This window comes from Penaeus monodon, chromosome 4 (assembly GCF_015228065.2).
Source record: "Penaeus monodon isolate SGIC_2016 chromosome 4, NSTDA_Pmon_1, whole genome shotgun sequence".
Taxonomy (NCBI): Eukaryota; Metazoa; Arthropoda; class Malacostraca; order Decapoda; family Penaeidae; genus Penaeus; species Penaeus monodon.
Window position 1 is genome coordinate 40,328,410 of NC_051389.1, and position 22,931 is coordinate 40,351,340.

General features: G+C 43.4%; 1 protein-coding gene across 1 annotated transcript; it reads left to right on the plus strand.

The window, feature by feature from the left end:
* Positions 1-2,563: 2,563 nt before the first annotated feature.
* LOC119572210 (methyl farnesoate epoxidase-like) lies at positions 2,564-9,271 on the plus strand. Its single transcript, XM_037919187.1, has 10 exons — positions 2,564-2,573; positions 4,383-4,619; positions 4,739-4,905; positions 6,119-6,244; positions 6,672-6,782; positions 6,926-7,046; positions 7,255-7,435; positions 8,313-8,412; positions 8,674-8,833; positions 8,997-9,271. Exons 2-10 carry the CDS (start codon positions 4,448-4,450, stop codon positions 9,176-9,178), a joined length of 1,320 nt encoding a protein of 439 aa, XP_037775115.1. The 5' UTR covers positions 2,564-2,573; positions 4,383-4,447; the 3' UTR covers positions 9,179-9,271.
* The last annotated feature ends 13,660 nt before the right edge of the window (positions 9,272-22,931 follow it).

Below are 22,931 nucleotides of genomic sequence, written 5' to 3' on the forward strand. Positions count from 1 at the left end.
ATGAAACCGGAGGCCAGTGCTAAACCAACCATGCCACACGACCCACTAAAAGGAGTGTGTTATTAGGATCTCACTAGCTCCATAGACATTACCTATCTACTCAAACTTGAGTAATGATAACGAAGTTTTATGCACACTCCCCATGGGCACTTGATGGCAATAGATTTAGCAATTCAAATCCTAATCTTTTCATTAATATGGTTTTTTTGCTGTCATAGTTGCAGGCATTAAATTTATGATATGTCTCTTTTGCCCACAATTTTGTCAGGGGTGATGAGGGGCTCGTACATGATGTACAATTTCTTATTTTCCATGTATTTCTTCTCTGTGTGATGACAATTGTTTCAAGTATATCCTTGCGGATTGCTGTTGTCGTTTCCCTTATCTACTCTCATGTCCATCAGAGATGGTTGGTAGTTTAAGCTAGGTCCATGCGGATCGTTACTGATGCCTCCCTCTCCTATTTTCTTCTTTATCTTGGGAAAGTAAAACACAAAAGGAAAAAAAGGATGAAAATAAAGTAAAAGCAAACATAAAGAAATGCAAATTTATATAAATACCCCTCTTCTCCTTGCTTCCTTTTCTCTTACTATTTTAGCTCTTACATGTATGATCTAGTTTACCGACGATAACCGACTTGGTACCGAAGGAAGACCCTGCTGCAGAAATATAGCAGTCGGACCAACGTATCTGACACAGCCCGCAGTAGGACACTGTTGCAGGATGGTCACCTTAGGAGCTGTAGGAAGGACGTCAAACCCGAGTAGGTATTAGCTGCACCATGATGTAGTGAAGGGCGCCGCCTACGGATGCCCGTAGATCCAGCGAAGGACGAGGAAAATCGCCAGTGCAGGTACCCGTCCCTTTTTAGGATACTGTGGTAGGGCGACGCCTGCCTGGATGCCCGCTGATCCAGTCGAATTCCAGGATCTCGGCAGCCCAGGTATCAGCCATCCTAAGATGCCGAAGAGGACGCCCCCCGCCGTAGATCCAACGAAGATTACGAGGACGACGTGAGGGGTGAGCATGCAGCAAGAAGGGACCCGAACCAAGATCTGCGAGGACGTGTGGACAAGTACCCCGCCGAGTTAGACCGGACAAGGACTACGAGGAAGTCAAGACAAATCTGAAGTCAAGGAGGACCTGTGCGAGACCTTCGAGGACGTGTTTGGACGTCGAGGACGGATGGATTTTTACCAAGGACCAGGAAGAAAAGACGAACAGGGAAGGGCAGCCACAGAACATGATGCACCAGGAACAACGCATGCAGAACGAGATGACCACAAATCAGGACCACCAAACTTGGGTCACCCTTGAGGCCATTCTAAGGTGCCTTGAGGGCGAGGCGTTCGTAGGTAGCCGAGCAATATGGAGGGTCATTAACAGATGGAACCAGTAACCTCACCTCACTCCCCCTACATTTCCTGCAGCTGCCTCACTATTCTTGCAGCTGCATTTGTACGCCACTGCTTGTGACCGAGGATGACCCAGTTTTTATCAGTTTGTGTCCAGGGACGACGTGATAAAAGGGAGTCCAGCCTTCGCCCCACAGGGCTGGTTGGCCAGACTCGCGACTCCGCGCTCACCACTTACCCTAAAAACTGCCTCTGTGTTCCCTTACTGTGTTTTTACTCTTCGTAAGAAAGAGTCCAAACCATTGTAAAACCCCATCACTGCCAACCAATCATAACCAAAGTACTAAAAGCATCTGACCTGTCACACACAAAGCATTAATACGCACACACGTACGCACACACACACACACACACACATACACACACACACACACATACACATACACACACACACACACACACAATTAATACACACAGACACACACACACACACTGTAAAAACAAAGTAGGCGTTATTCAATAGGAACGCTGCAAAAAACACAAACACACACACACACATACATACACACACACATATTACAATATACACACACAGTAACGTGTACAAAAAAATGAAAATCTTTTTAAATTTCTTCTTGTGGCTGTTTCTTTTTCATCGTATGTGGTGTGCATGTGTGTTTTGTGTGTGTTTAATATATATATAATATATATATAAATATATATATATAATATATATATATATATATATATATATATACATATATATTATATATAAAATAATATATATAATGTATATATCTATTATATATTTTATATATATAATATATATATATACATGTAATATATGTATATATATGCATATATATACTTATATATATATATATATATTATATTATATAAAATATAATTTTAATAATATACATATATATATAAATATATATATATATATATATATATATATATATATATATATATATATTATATATCATAATGTATATATTATATGCAATTAAAAAATTATATATTATATTATTTAAGATTATTATATATTATTATATATTATAATATATATATTAATATTAAATGATATATGCAATTTTTACATGATTTCTGGGTTTGCAGGCCACCATTCCTCACTGCTAACCCCGGCTGTGTTGACTGATGCTGGTGTTGTGGCTCCTCTACCGAGGGACACTGAAACCCAGGGATTCCCACCAGGTAAATACACACTCTATTATGTGTTGTAATGATTTGTTTTATATATTGTATCGTCATGTATATTATAGTTATTTTCGAGTGATGTCATAGCTGAGTCTGCGTTTTTTTTATTTGTGTGTGTGTGTATCCTATACATACAAAACCACACACACACACACACACACACACACACACACACACATGAATATACCACTCTCTCTCTCTCTCTCTCTCTGTATTCATATATATATATATATATATATATATATATATATATGTATATATATATATTCCGACTATATCCCATTTGTTTATTAACAAACAAATATTGTGATGTGATCGAGGTAGACAACAATTCCAGAAGGTGCTGAAATGGTATAGGAAGAATAATTAGTTAAAATTTGGTTGTTACTGAATATTTGAACCCCATTTTTTTTATTAAGACGACAAGTGATTTTTCCCTTATTTTTACTTGTGGGCAAGCTTCGATTTTACTCTCTTCAATTTTCGCTTTATATAAAATCTTTCAGATATATGAAATATTTACTTTTTGTCAAGCAAGATTCAACATTGCCCTTCCGTATAATAGAGCTGTTAGGCATTTATGATGTGACAGTGACCGATTATTCGAAGTTTAGCCTAAGGTAGTGTGGCCATAACGTGGAGCGTCATAATCTACCGGGTTCACAAGCCACATATTTAAACCAACTTATCTGTAAGGAGTTAAACGGAAAGAGTTCAGGTTAGAACATTATGTATAAATTGGCAAGGACAATGCATTAACTGCTTCCATCGTGATACCATGATTCTGTTTATAAAATTTACCACCAAAAATATAAGCGTTATTCGTGGCGAATGAGCTCGATGAAACATAAAAGGGAATGTACATCCAAACTAATTGCGTCGGGAGACTTTTTACTGAAATCCATTAAATACTTTATATAAATGCTAAGGAAAGATCCCATGAACGGAGAGTAAGTGCTAGCAAGCAAAGAAACTATACACTTGTTACGTGAAGAAATAAGGGATCTTTAGGGAAACCATCTTTGTGAGTGTTCGGAAGGCCGTAAAAATATGAAATAGAATGATTTACAGTTCGGAACCGATCAAGGAATTTGGGATCTGGCTATTTAGCAACAATATGCATGAGTTTATACGAAACTATTCTATAGCAATGCGATAAGGGTTGGACTGTAGTTTTTGGTACGTCGTGTTATCGAGCAGGATACATTGATAGATTGTGAATACAATCTGAAATTATTAAAAATAACAACGTCATTTCCTTTATTGGATTTTGTAGATGAAATATACGATTGTCGTTTAAGTAATATAGCATTAAAAGTAACGTCGGTGTAGACCATCAAAAGCGTTGGTGCCACACTGTGCGCATGATCAGTTTAATGTTAAGAATAGTCATACTTAAGAATAGTCATAAAGAATAGGTCTCATTTATATCTAGACCGAATATTCCTATAGTGATGTATAGGACTGATAATATAGTGAGAATAATAGCAATCTTAGACACAGGACTTCAAGATATGAAATTGCACAGTCAACTGGTATTAAGCCACACACACACACACACACACACACACACACACACACACACACAAACACACACACACACACACACACACACACACACACACACACACACACACACACACACACACACACACACGCACGCAAGTACGCACGAACGAACACACATACACATACATAATATATGTACATATGTATATATATATATATATATATATATATATATATATATATATATATATATATATATATATATATATAGCCTTTGAATTTGTTCCAAACTTTCAGGACCCCCCCGGACTCCTCTCGTGGGTTTTTTGCCAAATTTAGAAAATCATCTTATTCACAAGCAGATGTGGCGAATCTCACATAATTACGGGGCAGTCATAGGAATTTTCTTTGCCCACAAACCTGTCGTGGTCGTCAATGGATGGGAAGCAATTAAAGAGTCGCTGCAGAACGACGATCTCAATGGGCGTCCCGAGATCTCCCTTCGGAAGATAATGCAAGGGGGAGTTCTTCGCGGTGAGAACCTCGGTCTGATGACTATTTTATGCCAGAATATATACGTAGCTAACTAAGCATTTGATATAATCTGCAATCTTGTTATTGTGAATAACACTATTAATAAATACATATTGCAGGCGTGATGTTCGTGGAAGGTGAATTCTGGAAAGAACAGCGTCGCTTTTCCCTGCATCACTTCCGGAACCTGGGGTTCGGGAAGCGCTCGCACGAGAGCGTGATCCACGAGGAGGCCAAGGAGCTCATCGACGAGATCCTGGACGCCGACGGCAGCGTCAAACTACAGGTAGTGGGGGGGGGGGGGGGTTAGCGTCTGGCGAGCACGACCAGTACTTATCTCAGATATCAAATCTAAGCAACTGCAGATACTACTCCCCCGTTATCACTGTTATGACTAATTTCGTGATAATTGTTTATCAGTGTATTAGGTCCAACCTTTTCCTTACAGCGACGTCCTATAACACATATGCACCAAGTATTCTCCGATTTTGGGTAGCAACTGTTACAAAGGGAACATACAGAACTGATCGTTGAATTTTCACTTATGATTTCAGCTTTAGGCATTGCGAGGGACTCATCTACACTTTTAGTTTTCATTTATTTTGTTATCCGAAGTCAGTGGTTCATAGACTAATGAATCTTCAAATGACGCAAGGCATATTAAACGCAAATGATGTTGAATATACTGTTCGGCTTTCGTTGGAACATTTCTATCCTTGAACGTTCCCATGTAATGACCCGTTGTAAGTTTGCCTGGATTTAGACCCCTCTTTCAGATCACATATAGTTGTCTATATGATTTTACATTAATTTATTCATATAGTAAGCACAAATTGGCAGATTAATATGGCTATCAAGAATCTCATATTTATTTCACAAACCTTCATTATCATGCTGTAAGCAGGAACCAGAGAATAGGGTCGTTATAGGCAGTCCAATTATACAGACTTTTTTTTCATTAAAAAATCGTAACTAAATAATGCCAATGCAAGAATAACACAAGAATATGATCATACGATACACACGAAATACATGAACTCAATACAAGTATATATACAAAACATAAATCATAAGCATTTGGATTCCTTAAACTGACCAAAGTGGTGTTTATGGCATAGGGCTGTCTAATGGGTAAACGAGGCAGTTGCGGTTTTTGTTATTAATTCTGGCTTCATATATATATATATATATATATATATATATATATATATATATATATTTATATATATATATATATATATATATACATATATATATAAGGAGAGATTCTGAGGTCTTGGTGGGAGGAGTGAGAGGATGAAATACTAAAATCTGTTAGCAAGATGTGTGCACACACATAAATGTGTGTGCCACACTATATACACATACAAAATTTTATCAGTATCTTAAATACATATACATACACATGTACATGCATGTACAGTGCAAATGTATGCAGGTACATATTGATATTTGTCGATATTAAGCAAAAATAACCTTTATCTATAACTGCTGACCAGAGTGTCGTGGGCATTTCTTCCATCAACATCCTGTGGGCGGTAATGGGCGGCGACAGATTCCCGAGGAAGGACCCGCAACTCATGCATCTCGTGGACAGCCTCAACAAACTCTTCAGAGCAGGAGATGTAAGGCGCGGATAATTATAATAGAGAAGTCAGTCGCTGTCGTTGTACTAGTTCTATATTTTTTGTAATGATAATAAAAGTAACAGTATAAACAACAACAATTATAATAAAAGTAACAACAGTGATAAAAGTAACAATAATGAATTGACAATAATAATAATGAAAGTGACGACGATGACGACGACGGTGATAATGATGATGATAACAACAGTAATGATAATAGTAATAATAATAATCATTATCATTATTGCTATTTAAATTATTATTCCAGTTATAATAATATTATAATTATAATCATCACTACTATTATAATTATTATTATCATGATAATAGCGATTATAATAACGATTAAAATGATAATAACGATAATGTACAAAGCATGTATATATACACAAGAGTTCTTCTATAGATATATGTTCCTTCTCAGCCAAGCGGTGGCCTCGTTGGTGCATTCCCCTTTTTGCGTCATTTTGTTTCTCGGGCAAATAGAGCTGTGATTGTAATGCACGGTTTTGCTCTCGTAGAAGAATTTATTAAGGTAAGGCCAAGTAAAATGAGTTTAGGAGCGCATACCATCATATTTCGAAAAAGTAATTTTCATACATGACGTGTACTTAATAGCTCATAGTTAATCACTGGCAACTTTACTTGCTTTGCGTTTCGTTGTGACGTGGTTTACAGAAAGCAGTAGAACAACACAAGGAAAGCCTCGACCCTAACAACCCTAGAGATTTTATAGATATCTACCTCAATGAGATTAACAACGAACTCAACAACAGCAAAATGTGCTCCACTTTCTCTGGTAAGTGGATAAGCAACCAAGCAGATCCCAACGTCAGTCAGGGATTCTCAAGGATTCTAACTGTTCCTGACTATAGATTTGTTTTCCCTGGGCGATCGATCCCCTCATGGGGAAACACATTACAAATTATTTAATATTGAGAAAGCAAGGTCATTTCAGTTATCCTGACCTGAGGAACAGATTTCCCAAAAGATTTCTCTTCCTGCAGAGAAACAGCTGATTGCAGTTTGTACTGACGTGTTCAGCGCTGGAGCTGAGACAGGATCCGCCACTGTGGCATTTGCTGTTATGCTCATGTGCCTCTTCCCGGAAGTCATGAAGAAAGTGCAAGAGGAGATTGACTCCGTTATTGGGCGAAATCGTTTTCCCAGCATGGCGGACCGAACACAGTAAGTATCACAGGCCCTAAATAAACGATGAAGATCGTTTAAAAGATAAAAATCGATAAAGATGGTTTGTTGTGGGTGTGTTTATACTTTATATAATCATGTCTATGTGTAATATCTTCCACGGTATGCGCGTATGTGCGTGTATGTATGCATGTGATCTCACGTGAATGGTCTCCTAAGTGATTATTTCCACTTAGATATGTGACAAAGCGAGATATGTGACAAAGCGAAGATATACGCCTCATTGGTGCTGCTTCCTAGTGCGCCAACGGCTCCATTTCCTGTTAATGTATTCCATTATCTGCTTCAATGATGCTAGTCTCAGCATTTCGTAAGGCAGTTGTTCAACGTGTTTTTCCGAATTTTTTGTTTGCGGTTTGATAACGAGAAGCTGCACAGCTGCTGATCCATGGCACTCATGGCCAGATTGAAGTTTATTATGGCACCTGGTTGGGAACATACCTATTTACCCCTTAAGGTGACACACTCTTTTCATGCATCTCTCTGTCCTTTTCTATATTTCCTTTAACCATATTTTCTTGAGCATGTAACCATTTCGTGTAGTAACATCACGATGTATAGCCCCAATTAGAAAAGGTTTCCTTTTATTTCATTGTGCATTCATTACTCGGGCGCCAGTGTCTTCGAGCTGTCACTTTCCTGTGTAATCTTGCAATTTGTATTAACAGTGCATTAATGATGCACCAGTCATTACGGCCAACATCAGTGTGAATTCCATCCCAGCTCGTAAGCCGCCATTCATGCACAGAAATCCATCATATAAACACATTCTTCAAGACAATTACCTTTAAGTTATTCGATCATGTCTGTCCCAATTGGAGGGAAGCAACTAATGCCACATACTACTTGTCCACAGCCTGCCCTACTTAGAGGCAACTCTAAATGAAGTACTACGTTTTCGAGGGGCGGCCACCTTAACCGTCCCTCATAGTGCTATGCGAGATACAGTATTGCGGGTAAGTTACATACCACTATAAGTTTATGATGATCTGTTTTCTCACTTGACTGTACTTCCCGCTTTCTAGATATTGCTTCATAATATATCCATGAATTATTTTATGAAATTGTAGACAAAGGATACCATACTTATTTCTAACATGTTTATGAATGGCATGTTAATTTCAGTTGAAATCACTGCATGTATTAGTTAATTTTACCAAATCGCTTATGCGCACGTGCATTGTTTAAAAAAACTAGGTTATATTTTTTCTTCAAAGGGGTACCGAATCCCAGCCAAAACGATGGTGATGAACAATCTGTACAGTGTTCACATGGACCCGGAATACTGGGGCGACCCTGAAAACTTTCGTCCCGAGCGCTTCATCAACGCTGATGGAACCTTCCGCAAGGACGAGCGAATGATTCCCTTCGGCAAAGGTAAAGGATCCGTCTTGTGTTCATGGTCGAACTGTAAGTTTAACTGCTTGCATTCTTTTACTATGAATAAAGTTTTATAGTTCAGTACAAGACAAGAAATTACTCTTCCCATTGTCCATGTTCCTCTGAGTTACCATATACTTTCTCCTTCACGGTCCTCCAGGTCGACGGCTGTGTCTCGGGGAGCCTCTCGCTCGCATGACGTCGTTTCTGCTGTTCGCGGCGCTCGTGCAGCATCTAGACTTCGAGCTCGACCCCGCCGTCCCGGTCACCAACACGGAGGGCGTCGCAGGATTCACGCTCGGACCGCCGGAGTTCAGAGTCTTTGCCAAATGCAGATATTAAGAGAGATATGCATACAATTTTACATATATTTGACATAGTGCAATACTTTGTGACTTCTATAATTGTACATGGTAAAATAAAATGTAAATCATACATCATAATAAAAAAAAAAATCCTTGATACCTTGTGACAAACTTAACCTGTACAGGTGCAAAAAAGGATTACCAGGTACCAGGCGGTACCAGGCGGTAATTCCATCCTCACCTGGGGCGGACACTTTTCCTTTGATTTGTGCATTGTTCAGTTCCCACTCAGTAATCTCAGCAAAGTCTGGAGGGTCGGGATCAGAGCATCCAATCTCATTGGCAAATTTACATGCAATTTTAGGCTAAGGTTATTGGGAATATTTGCGGGAAGTTAGCTCAATTTGGGCGCTCCAGCCCATTGACTAAGGAGCAAATCTACTTGTGCAAGAAGACTTTGGAACTGTGGGGTGTTAGTTGGTTTGCCTAAGAATCGATTTTTTCCAGACCTCAGACATTGAGGTGTTATTGTTAATGCTTTGTAGGAATTGTTCAAAGTGTTCATTTCTGAAGTGAGTTATTAATTCCCGTAGGTTTTGGTTAGCCTTAAGGAATTGAATAAGGTTGTCACAGGTATTGTCCTGCTTGTAGACATCGAAAAGCTCCTGAACTCGCTTTTGTTCCCTTAATAGTGTAGGGTCACCTATCCACTTAGGTTGTTTGGAGTGTTGTGAGTTGTTGCTCTTGAAGGTTTTCTTTGGACAGACCCAGGTATTGTAGTAATCAGTGACCACTTTCGTCATGTCCATGGAAAATTTGTCAACACTCATTACTGTGTAATCGTAATACCAGTCATAAATACGTGATTTAATATGGTGCTCAAGACAAAGAGGAATAGAAAATTTAAGCCTATTTGTTTTTGCAGACTGAATATTATCAAGAGCGTATTTCGTTACTTTTGCAAAGTGGTCACTGATTAGCTCTGTTGCAAGCATGCTTCTGACGTGTCCATGCACAAGATGCCTTCCTATCACATAATCAAGCCTGCCCCCCGCCACGTGAGTTTGCCTGCCTGTATCATATATGGTCATTGATTTATTGTTCACAAGATGTCGGAACTCTTCGCCGTTTTCATTGCACTAACTATCTCCAAATGATAAATGTCTAATATTAAAATCCCCCATGCATTTTGTGCTGTGATTCTGAAAGGTGGGCAGTGAATCAGTTTGAAACATTCTGCACCTTGCGTAGACATTGTACAGAGAGAAAAACCCAGAGGCTTTTCGAATATGTAAATGCTGATACTCACATTGTTGTCATCAGACTTCTGCACCAGCTAATGCGGTATGGTGTCATTGACATAAGTCAGTAGGCCTGCAATTCCTGTGTTCGTATAGGAGTGGTTCCTCTAATTCTAGGGGCGGTTTTTATTTTAGTGGCTGACGTGGAGGGCTCTTGTAAACAGATAGCGTCAACATTATTGTTATGAATATAGTATAGCAAGTAATTAATTCTACGGTTGACACTACGTATATTCCATGAAAGAAAAGTAACTGTTTCCATGTCCCCTATCACACCCTATGATTACCTTATAGTAGATGGATGGTTGCGCATCTACTGTTTGAGGATACTGGTGTCTTATCTCTTTGGGGAGTGTTTGTTGTGGGTGTGAGTGCCCACAGGTATGGCTGAGTGGTGAAGTCGGAGATCCATGGGGGAGCTAGCTGGCTCCCCAGTCGGCTAAGGACTGGGCTGCTGTTGTCTTGTTCTACTGGAGGATCAGGGAATGCTGTTCTCGTTTCAGGCTCTGCGGCTTAAGTACACTAGCGCTGTGTAAGCGCTAGTGCGCAGGGAACGAGGGAAGCCCGCTGTCCCATGAGGAGTGGACATGGCTGTGGACCTGATGTGACCCAACCTGGGAAATTACGCTGAACTCCAGGTTGCGGGGTCGTGCTGCTACAGGTACTCCCCCTCCAGAGAGTGAGCAAAGCAAGCGAGCAAAATACCTTAACATATCACTCCGGTGGTCACCAGTATAGTAGATGGATGGTTGCACATCTACTATTTGAGGCTACTGGTGTCTTATCTCTTTGGGGAGTGTTGTGGGTGTGAGTGCCCACAGGTATGGCTGGGTGTTAGTGGTGAAGTCGGAGATCAACGGGGGAGCCGGCAGGCCCCCCAGTCGGCTAAGGACTGGGCAGTCCTTGTGGTGCTGCTGCTGTTGTCTGCTCTGCTAGAGGATTGGGGAATGCTGATCTCGTTTTGGGCTCTGCGGCTTAAGTACATGAGCGCTGTGTAAACGCGCAGGGAACGAGAGGAGCCCTCTGTCCAATGAGCGTGGATATGGCTGTGGACCTGATGTGACCCGACCTGGGAAACTACGCTGAACTCCTGGTTGCGGGGTCGTGCTCCTACAAGCTGACTGGTTAGATTCGAGTTTGATGAAGCTTATTAGTCTGCCTATTTCTTGTATAGCATTACATACCTGTATTGCATCCAGTGGACATTGAGCACCTGACCTGGAAGGACTCTCCTCTCTTCTCTCCCTGCGGTGAATCGGTCCTTACTTTGGCGATTCAGAGCGAAGGGTGGACCTTACCGGCAAAGGCGCTCGACGGGGCGTAGCGGGTGGCGTCAAGCCAGATAATGCCAAGAGAACCACTATGAACCTCTCGGTCTGCAGGCTTTTGCATGGGCGGATTAAAGAGATGTACCGTGCTCGGCCCCATGGAATTTCGGCCTCGGCTCTTACGCGTTATCGGACGGTGACGCGCCCCCCTTGTTTGCTGCCACGATGCTATGTGCTTGCATGTTACTTCGTGCCCTGTAGCCTATTCTTTCCTATACGAATTTTCGGCATTAGGATAACTCTGTGCACACCTTCTGGTGAACTGGACCCCTTCTTCGGGCGCGTGCTCGGACGTGGACAGACCTTTACCTCCCACAGGGGAGGGTGTGTCTGGGGGCCTTAGAGGGCCTGCCTTACGGTGTGCATAGAGTTGCCATTCTGTTTGCTAGGGACTGGTCTTGCAGACCATCTAATGACTGCCACTCTCTGTTTCGAATAGGAACAACAGGCAGGTAGGAGCCCCTCACTTTGTCAGGCCCTCAGCCTGGTTCTGTCTAAATAGCCGCCGTTAGACAGAACACTAACTTCCCGTTCTGCCATAGGGACTGCCTGGATAAAAGTTTCCCTCACTGTGATGAAATAGTCTGTGATTGGCTGTTTCAGAGGGATGAAGGAACTTACTGGAATAGGTGCAGGACCCTCTTCTCTCACTGAGGTGAAACAGCCTTTGGGTGTTTTGGAGAGATGAGGGATTCACTTTGAAAAAATGTCAGACCCTCAGCCTGGTTCTGTCGAAATAGCTGCCGCTAGACAGAACACTAAATTCCGGTCCTACCATTGGAACCGCCTGGAAATAGTCTGGAAATAGTCTGTGGTTGGCTGTTTCAGAGGGATGAAGGAACTTACTGGAACAGGTGCAGGACCCCTCTCTTCTCTCACTGATAGAAGAGGGATTCACTTTGTAAAAAGGTACAGGTCCTCTCTGAGGGATGGAGAGTAACTGCCTGGAAAAAGTGAAAGAGCTCCCTTCCTCACTGAGGGAGGAGCAAAAGTGTTCCCAACAATGATGTCCTGTAGGTGGAAGGGCATTCCCTCAGGTCTCCCCACAGGGGTTTATACCTACCCACACGTTTGCCGTGCGTGGCAGCCTTGTGTGCTGGGAGACGGGAGTCCTGGAGGTTGAGTGATGCAGTGAATGAGTACGCCCTGTAGCTAACAACACGCCTCTTTGGTCCTCTATTCTGGCAAGACAAGGGGCCTGATCCAGGCCCGGTCAGGTCAATCGGCTGGTCTCCCTCGGGTGGCTAGGGTCAAGCAGTCATGCTGCTGTTGGTACTCACACTGTCCTTGAGTGCTGCTGCAAACGGCTAATTGGCTGCGTACATCCACTCATCACCCCTGTTGCTGTTAGACATTAGTTCTAACACTCAGCTTCCCCTTGTTGGACTCAGTGGTGAGTGGGGGCGTGAGTGGATGAAGCACAGCCAACTACATGGAAAACAAAACAAAATACCCCCACAGACAGATACTAATGTTGACGACCCATGCAAGGCCCAGACCACGGCAGCCACTCTGAAGCCATACGTGCCTCCGGGTGGCAAAAGAAAACCCCGAGCACAGGATGACACTGTCACGCCTGCTGCCAAGATGGTGGACAAGACACAAAAACTCTCCAGGCCAGCACCCAGGCCAGGAAGGTCTCTGAGTACCCCTCAGACGACCTTCCTGACCGGATTGGGAGCACCAGCTCAACCAGCCAAAACAGCTGGTGCCCCCATGAGCAAGCCCCAAAGCCGAAATGGCGGGCTGAAACGACCGAGGCCGGATACCGACTCTGAGGGAGAGTCTGGACCCCCAAGGCGTTTCCCCCAGATTAACATACCTGTCAAACCCAAAGGCTTCGACAATGCCTACCAAATGGTCAGGGTATTGGAGAACCAACGCAAAATCCGGTTGTCGATCCGGGTTGCGCGAGATCAGGGCATGATCACCATGCCCAAAGATCAAGCTACCCTTTGTTTCCTGCAGGAAACGAAGGAGCTAAAAGATGGGAGGAAAGTGAGCCTCTCGCCACTGAGAGTACGGACACCACCAGGCTAGCTGCACAGCAAGGCACACAACACTGAGGTGTGCATTAAGGCCTACAAAGAGGAAAAGAAGGACTCAACAGCCAAATGTCCTAACTGTGCCAAGAGGAGCCTGGAGCCTGGCACGCTCTGTCGGGAAAGAGGCGGCCCTCAAGCGGCAAGAGGTTGCCAAGAAGTGACCAAACTTTGTTCCCACCCACCCCCAGGCACCTATGTCTGGGGGAAGAACAAAAGTAAAAAAGCCTCCCGACCTCCTAAGAGGAAGGAAGCCGCCCCCCAGCCGAAACCGGAGATCTCCGACAAACAGGAGTTCCCCAGAATGAAACAAGTGCAGAAGAACCACAGGAATAAAGGTTCAAACAGCACCACAAAGTCCTCCCCAAGAGCAGAAGACCTCCTCCTCGATGAGGGGGACATGTCGATCCTGCTGACTGCTGTAGTCACAGCAGTAGCAACAGACTTGGGAAGGACGAGTGAAGAGGCCGAGAAGGCAGTCACAGTCGCCATGACGGCATTGACCAAGACTGTCGCAGTCCTAAAGGGAAGGAAGCTGGAAAGGGCCAAAACAGCCCCATTCTCACCCTCACCCCAAGACGAGACTCCCTCCCCACTCCAACCCAGGCCATGCCCTCACAGGCAGAGCCTAACCAGGCTGATTCAGTGCCAGAGCCAGAATCAGAACAAGCTGACCTTGCCCAGGCTAGGCCAGCAAAGAATCCACAGAAACAGCCTGGACAGAGAAAAGCCAAAATACACAAGGTCAGAGCTACCAAAGGCTCTCCACCCCCCAGTGGACCTAGAGATAGCCTGACAACTGAAGAAGACCCCTCAACCAGCGAGGACTTTGCAATGGAGTTGTCAGACTCCAAAACCAGTCAATCCGAGTACGACGATGTCTCTGATGTAATTATCAACTAGTAACATCATGGCACGCAATCTAAGTATTCTGCAGTGGAACATCTATCAAGGAGCACTGACATTGTCATGCTCCAGGAGACATTAACAGTGGAACCTGTTTGCTTCTCCGGGTATCATGTCTTCATTCTGCCACGTGTTGATGGCAAAAGAGGGCTGATCACCCTTGTCAGAGCAACAATTCCCTGCTCCGCAATAGCCGATGCACCGCACTGTGAAGATGTTGAATCTCTTGCTGTTGAGATTCACCTGGCCGGGAGGCCCCTGAAATTGTACAATGTGTACAGCCGGCCACACTGTAGTATCTTAGACATCAGCCAGGTCTGTGCTTCTGTACGAGTGATCATAGCGGGAGACTTCAACGCACACCACCCCCATCCTGGCTCCCTGCTGGGCACCGGATGCGGCTGGCCATCACATAGCCAATGTGCTTGAGACATTCCCCGAGATCGCTCTCCTCAATAACCAAGAGCCAACACATGTCAGAGGAGGGGTCCTAGACCTCACCCTGGCCACTGCGACTCTGGTGGAGAGGATTGGCTGGCGTGTTGATGAGACCGTCACTAGTGACCATTACGGCACTATAACTATCCACACAAAGTGAAAATGTGGAAGTGCTACAAGCCAGACTTGTAAATACCACTGATGACACAGCCTCACTGACCATACCCAAAACTCGGCCTTGGTCCAGGAGTCACAAAGATGCCTGGTACTTCAACGACGAAATTAGGGAGGTCAACCACAGGGTAAATATGTGCCGAAAACATTTCCGAAAGCAAAGAACCCCCGACAACCTAGCCCTCCTAAGGGAGGCTGTCAGGGATGCCAAGAAAACTGCCAGCAGAGTCAGGCAGGAAAAGTGGCTGGTGAGTCCTTCGATCATCATACCACCCTCTCAGAGCTGTGACAACAGGTCAAGCGAGCTACCAGCCGCTCAGCCCCGAAATGCACTCACCATGACCCCCAGTCAGAGGCGAACAGACTGGCACACGAGTTCTCGGCAAGAATAAGTAGCAACACCCTGCCAGCTGAACTGAGGGCAAGAAGAGAACGCCTACAACCAGACAGACTTGCTCATATCAGAGAAAGGGCAGCCAAACCCGATAACTCAGACGTTATCTTTTCTCTGAGGGAACTAAGAAATGCATATAAAACCAGTTGTAACACAGCCCCGGGCTCTGATGAGATATCGTACCCCATCATTTCCCACCTGGGACCAGTAGGTGACCTTGCACTCCTGAAACTCATCAACAAGTCTTGGGAAACTTCCACTCTACCCCAGAGTTCAGGGCCGCCGAGAGCTTGGCCGGGCCCCGGGGCAACCAATAGACATGGGCCCCCTTTTTTAATTTTTTCAATTTTCAAACAAGAGATTATAGGTCATTTCCAGTGGATTGTCATAAACGGAAAAAAAAATTTGGCCGGAACATTTGATGTTAAATGTTGAGAAGTTACAAAATGTTTCAAATGTATTCACAAAAATGTAAAAATTAAAATGTAAAATTTAAATTAAAATGTTCAAATTAAAATGTATTCACTTTGCGAGCCTTTTTTAGTGCAAAAGCGTTAATTGCATTACTGAAGTCAATCTTACCTGTAAGGTCGCTCTCTATGCCTAGAATAGCCAAGTCATTCAATCGGTCTTGTGTCATTGTGCTCCGTAAGAAGTTTTTGATGAGCTTGAGTTTGCTGAAAGATCGCTCTGCTGAAGCAACGGTAAAGGGCAATGTACAAAATATCCTCAGGGCAATGCACACATTTGGGAATATCTCGGCAAGCTTGAACTTGCTGATTTTCTTTAAGAGGCTGAATGGGCTTAATGATTCGTCTCCAAAGTTTGCACCATGGATCGCTTTGAGATGCACCATTCATCTTGCGAGATATCATTGTTGTATTGCTTTGCCAGGGTAACACAGGCAGTGGAAATTTGCTGCTCTGTTAAGGCAAGCATCATACCGTGTTGAGAGGCCAGCAATAACAGAATCAGGAATGACATTGAAAACGTCATATTTAATTGCTGCCTCTTCCTCAGATATACCGCCTTCTGGAAAAACCTCTTCTTGTAAAAAAAATGGTCTCCATTTCTTCTTGCATTTAGCTGGGAGAAAACAATCAATTTGCATTCCTTCTGCAACCAACTTTGCCTCGTTTAAAATCTGGTCCCATTTACTGCGCAGATTTTTAAGGTCGTTCACAAGTGATTTCAGATTGGAGACCTCTACATCAATGGTGGCTTGCCTTGTAGACATGAGGATGCAAGTAAAAGAGGAAATGTATTTTACGGCGCCATTAACTTCAGTGGCAGTCTTAGGGGTAAGATTCAGTGTATGAAGTTGCTCCAGAGCTGAGTGTATTCCTGGCAGTTGAGCTGCAAATGGTCACACACTTGCAACACGGTCAGTCCATCTTGTACCTGACAGGCCATGCATTTTCTTGAAGAATTGACCGTCGCTGGGGACTGGAGGAAAATAGATTGTACACCGTTTGTACCATACCAAAAAATGTCACTGCTTCTTTACAGCAAGCTGCAGAATCTGCTCCACATAGATTACAGGCACGAGGGGTTTTCAGCAAGGATGTGCTGTTGGGCTCCATTATATCTGCCAGACATGTTTGCAGCATTATCAATCTGCAAGTGAAATTCCAAACTGTTTCAAGATTTCCAAAATTAGCATGGCTATTTCAAGACCAGTCTTCTTACAACAATCAACGAATGTCAAGAAACGCTCTTGGACAAAAAATTCTTGAAGCTCCCTTGTCAAATAACGGATTATAAAGGTGGTTTGTTCAACATGACTTGAATCAGGTGTAGCATCGACCATGATTGAGTAGTATTTTGCATCATCAATTTCATCCAAGACACGACTGCGAACATACTCTGCACACAAACCAATGAACTCGTTCTGGGATGCTGCTGAAAGATAATGAGCTTGCAGTCTCACCTTTTTCCTGTGATACTTGAATTTTTGTTACATGCTCGCTTAGAACTGGATCATAGTGAGCAAGGAGCTCAATAAGACCTAAAAAATTCCCATTGTGAATATCACCAATTCTTTGTGAAGATCCACGGAAATACAGTCCTCTTTCACCAAGAAAGACAACAACATGAATGATTCTTGCCAGAATCTGCTTCCATTTGTGAGCCTCTGAGAGAATTCTGTCATCATGGAGCATGTCAACTCCAGAAGATTCTTCCAAATGCCTCTCCAATTCTCGCCAGGCAAGGTAGCATTTTTTTGTGTGTCATACTGTGCTCATGCTCAGGAAGCTTAATTCTCCATTTTTGTGTTGTGCTCCATCCATTGGCGGTTGCCAAGATTGATTGGGATGTTATATGGCCCATTGCACTGGTGAAATGTCTACATGGCAAACAGAATAAAGCACTCTTAGCAGGGCTGAACACAAGCCATCTTCTGAAACTTATTTCACTATTCGGTTGTTTGAATTTCAGTGCATATGTGGGAAATTTTCTGCCAGTAATGTCATTGGGAAACTGCTTGGGATGTGGTCATTTCTTCTAGTTCATGTGTTGTAGGAGCTGCTGGAGACGTTCCGATGTCAAAACCGAAATGAACTGGCTTGTTTGTTTCACTATGAGCGAATTCCCCTTGACTTGGAGTTGCTTGTAAAGATGCTACAGACATTGATTCATGGGGTTTATCTGAGAGTTCTGGCGAGGCTAAAGCTGTAGGTTGAGGACCAGCCTTTCTTCATTTTCGAGCCCAGAAGTTTCCTTTTCAGGTTCACTTCACATCAAATAATGTAAGTGCGCCTGTCCTAGTTTCTTTATCCCTCTCCTCCTTTTTCCCGTCATTTCTAAGCACCAGACTTGTGTTGATAGAAGGACATATTTACTTCGATGTTCTACTCAGCTGTTCTCTCTAACAGGTCTCTCCAAATCTGATCTAAATTGACTGAGGAGCAAACCCTATTTATTCTTTCCTGACAGAACTGTTTGTGATAGTCAATTGCATCATTATGGATCAATTGCGTTAGAGAAGCTATTAAGCGTAATTAAACCAACTGTGCTTAATATCTTAATATCTGTGAAGAAACCAAACAGTAGGTAGTTACAAGATAATTACAAGATAATATTAATCGAGCTCAAAACATCTAAATTGACATCTAAAAGCTTAACACACAGATTACAGCATTAAAGATTATAACAAAACAGCATACAGTATTATATAACAGCAACGAAAGTAACAACGTAACTACAAGTCATCACCTTAAAACATGAGGTCACAAAGCGCATTAAATTACAATGATAGGATGTACAGCACTTGATATGATGCCATCATTATATCATTACAACAATACAACAGAAGAAACAAAGCTTCTCGGCGGCCCTGCCAGAGTTGGAAGGGGGTCCATAGTTCCACCCAAAACCCAAAGGAGCCAGGAAGTACCGCCCATCCTTCCTCATTTTGTCGGCAAGACGGCCGAGGGGAGGTTTCTAAACCCGGGCTTGATGGAAAATGGGACCCCGCATGGACACCTCCACGAGTTTACCAGGGGCATGAGACAACGCACAGCATACCCATGCTTTACAAATAAAGGGGCAATCTGTGGTAATTTTCCTGACCTGGAGAAGGTTTTTGAATTGGGCAGTCCTTTGCCATTCAGGAGGCCGACCAAAAAAAAATCAGAGGTAATTCTTGTTGGATAGGTGACAATTTTAGGAATAAACAGCCAAACAATTCCAAAGGTCACTTATCCAGCAAATGCCATAGAGAATGGAATGCAACGGGGTGGGGTTCCCTCAACCCCCCCCAAACAAACCTTTCCCCTACCCCCCCCCCCTTCCCCCCCCCCCCCCAAAACCTACACCCCACAAAAAAAAAAAAACAAACCCCGCGTTGTCTGGACCTCGATCTGAGGAGTGTTGTGACAGGTTAAAGATCTCTGAACCAAATCTAAGGCCATGGCTCTGGGGACAGAAGTTAAAGGGCAAAGCCTAAATTCGGGGAATGGACTTGGGGGGGTTCAGGACCCCCTCTACCTTGGGGTAAAGATAGACCGACCCTCCCCTTTCCCCGAAGGGGTTCAGTACCTGGTTGACCAAAAAAATAAAAGACTGTCCATCTGAGAGCAATGATGGAAGAGCATGGGGGCCAGAAAGATACTAAGATCATTCTATGTACTGTGTAGGCCATTTAGACTATGCCCCCCTTCCCCGAGGCTTTAAAAAAAAAAATATAAAGCCCAAACTGGGACAGCCCCAAAACGAAGCCGCCAGGTCATTTGGTCCCCAAGGTGGGCGAAGGTCCTCACCCCCAAAAGGGAGGAAAACCTTCTCCCCGGGCCCCCAAAAATCGATTAATGGCAGCACAATTTTAAAGGTCCCCAGGCTCCGGGAAATACAACCTAAGACATAAATAGTCAGACCCCCTAGAACAAGATAACAAGCTTTTTGGGCAAACCTCCTGGCTTTCTCGAAAGCCAGGGTTTTAAAATACCCATCACCAAAGAACCGTTTTCCCAAGGGGGCATGGATCCCCCCACCCTGACTTTGTCGAAGCTCCCCCGTGGGCAAAAACCCCCTCATAGAGTTCTCGTCATGAGACTGGCAACCAAAAAAAAGAATTTCCATCCCTAACTAAAGGAAAAAAAACCCCAGAGGGTCTTTGCAACCATCACTCCCCCGGGGAACAGAAATATTACACGATGGATCAGTCGATCCCTTGACCCAAAACGCAGGGCCGGCTTGAGAAAAGGGAGCCCCAAAATCCATAAAAGAACAAAAACGCTCCTCCTAAGGCAGAGGCAGTTGCTATCATGGGGGCAGAGCACGGTCCCTGAGGGAAGGGTACGGGTTACATCAGACTTCCCCAAAGGGAAACCATGTGTCTTCAGCAGCGCTCACCCCCCTGACAATATCTACCCTTTTGCTACCATCCTCATACTGCAAGAGGATTCTTGCAAGGGTAGAAGAAATTATCATAACGGGTTCCCAGCCACATAAGGATCGGGGGGTGTGCTTTGGGGGGTATGCCCCCTAATCCAAATAATACAATCAGAGCGAAAAGGTCGGTGAGGCAACCTCCTTCTTCTGAGCTTCACAGACAGGAAAAGAGAACCTCCCCCTGGCCCGTTTGGGACTCAGACGCCACCGCTATGAAAAATGGGACTCTCTGAAATAAACCCAAGGTACCGAAGTCATTCTGCGCAAATGCGCCTAAGTTACCCCTGTTCATGGCAGATATACAAAAATAGAACGTGAAGAGAGGTGTTGCAGATTGCGGAGAGCGAACGCCCCACTTTCACATTAATTGGAGAATTGTGTGCACCGAATTCCCTGAACAAGCCCGCAGACACACCTGTGCGGTAAAGAGATGCTTACACCAGTCTACAGGGGGCCCTTCTGGCAATCCCACCGCCCGGTAACACCCAGTGTAGGAACCAAAAGAACGCATAAAAGCGACACAGGCCGGGCCATAATGAAAGGCCCGGGGGAAGCCGAATTCGCAAATTTCCAAACGAACGAATGATTGCTCTTTTTTTATTTGCACGATTCTCGCGCTTTCTCATATTTATATTATACTTTTAATCCGCACCCGAATAATTTTTTGAGTGGGGCCCCCAGTTTTGTCGTTTCCCCGCGCATCTTGCGGCATATTATCAGCACTGTCCACTGCATTCAGTGATTCGTCGTGTATCGTGATAAAAATAATATCAGAGATCCATCGTTTTTCAACCACTAAAATTATTAGAAAACATATTTTTTCCCCGTTACCTATCACTTTTTTTTTCCATTAAATTTTTTTTTTTAATTTTAAAAATCTTTCCTGTGGCTTCCTATTTCCCGGCCGTTTCCCTTTATTTTTTCCCCCTTGGTTAAACGTTTGATCTATCCTCTAATAAAAAACGTCTCTATACTATAAATGTATATTTTTCTAATTTACAAGAGGGTTACAAAACAAACGCTAATAAAAAAATTTTTTTGTACCCTTTTTTCTTCACTCTGATGTCAACCTTTAAACCATACTTTTTAAACTATTTCAGCGTGAAGCGCAAGGGCAAAAATTGTCTGGATATTTTTTTTTTAGATAACTGTCGTTGAACCTTTATCAAAGGTATTTTGATAGTCGAGAGCGATTTTGAAGGAATGGAGTGTCGATAAAAGAAAAAAAATATCCATCCCCGGTACAAGGATCATTCTTTGAAAAACAATACATTATTTTTTTTATATAATTATAGTATACTGCATATATTAGGACTATGCTTGGTTACTAAACTTTTAAAAACAATTTTTAATTTGATAGGAAAAGGCATAGTGTACTGCAAGGGAAACTTGGGGTAAAAAGCAGAAAAAAGAATGAATCACCAAACGCTAGTTAGTTGCTCCCTCGGTAAAAAAACCCCGGCCCGGGAAAAATTCTGCATACGCTCCCGATAATGAAACCCCCTCTGGACTTCCCCTTTCACAAGGCAAGAGCTGACCCCGCTCCTTTCCCCTGGACTCGTGTCTCTTTACCTATACAAATCTGTCGTTGCCCAACAGGAAGTCAGGGTCTAGTGTCGTCAGGTCTTGGAAAATTATCACTTTCGTGAGCTTTTCCCCAACAGCCTTTGGGACAGTGATGCCTGACTCGTCAGGGTCTGCTCTGCCTCTCCTGTCCGCACCATATCCTCTGCCTTCCTTTAGCAGTGGTTTGAAGTTACGCTGGTCCTGGCCCAGTTGCATGGCCCACCTTAGTTTCTCCATGGAACTCATGGCGCAGTCCTGTGGGAATAGCAAACGTTTCCCCATTCTGGGCTTCTGTTTCGGTTCGTCGTTCTTCTCCCTCTTCTTCTCCCGCTCGCAACCATTTTCCTTGTCTCTCGTGTCCATACTTCCTTCATTCATTTCCCTCTTATGGGATCCACTTTCAACATTTCTTTGCGAATTAAAACTTTCATTCTCCATTTCTACATCGTAAAGTATGTGGCAACACTAGCCAAAGAGAGAGAGAGACAGAGATAGATAGATAGAGATAGACAGAGAGAGAGAGAGAGAGAGAGAGAGAGAGAGAGAGAGAGGAGAGAGAGAGAGGAGAGGAGAGAGAGAGGAGAGAGAGAGAGAGGAGGGAGAGAGAGAGAGACAGAGAGAGAGAGGAAGAAGAAGAGGAAAGAGAGAGAGAGGAGAGAGAGAGGAGAGAGGAGAGAGAGAGGGAGAGAGAGAGAGAGAGAGAAGAGAGAGAGAGGAGAGAAGAGAGAGAGAGAGAGGAGAGAGAGGG

Bases quoted from the DNA above. Each gene is read 5' to 3' on its own strand.
- LOC119572210 (XM_037919187.1), top strand. From the start codon at position 4,448: ATGTGGCGAATCTCACATAATTACGGGGCAGTCATAGGAATTTTCTTT. The intron at 6,245-6,671 runs GTAAGGCGCGGA...GTTCCTTCTCAG, and splicing joins AACTCTTCAGAGCAGGAGAT to CCAAGCGGTGGCCTCGTTGG. The intron at 7,047-7,254 runs GTAAGTGGATAA...CTCTTCCTGCAG, and splicing joins AATGTGCTCCACTTTCTCTG to AGAAACAGCTGATTGCAGTT.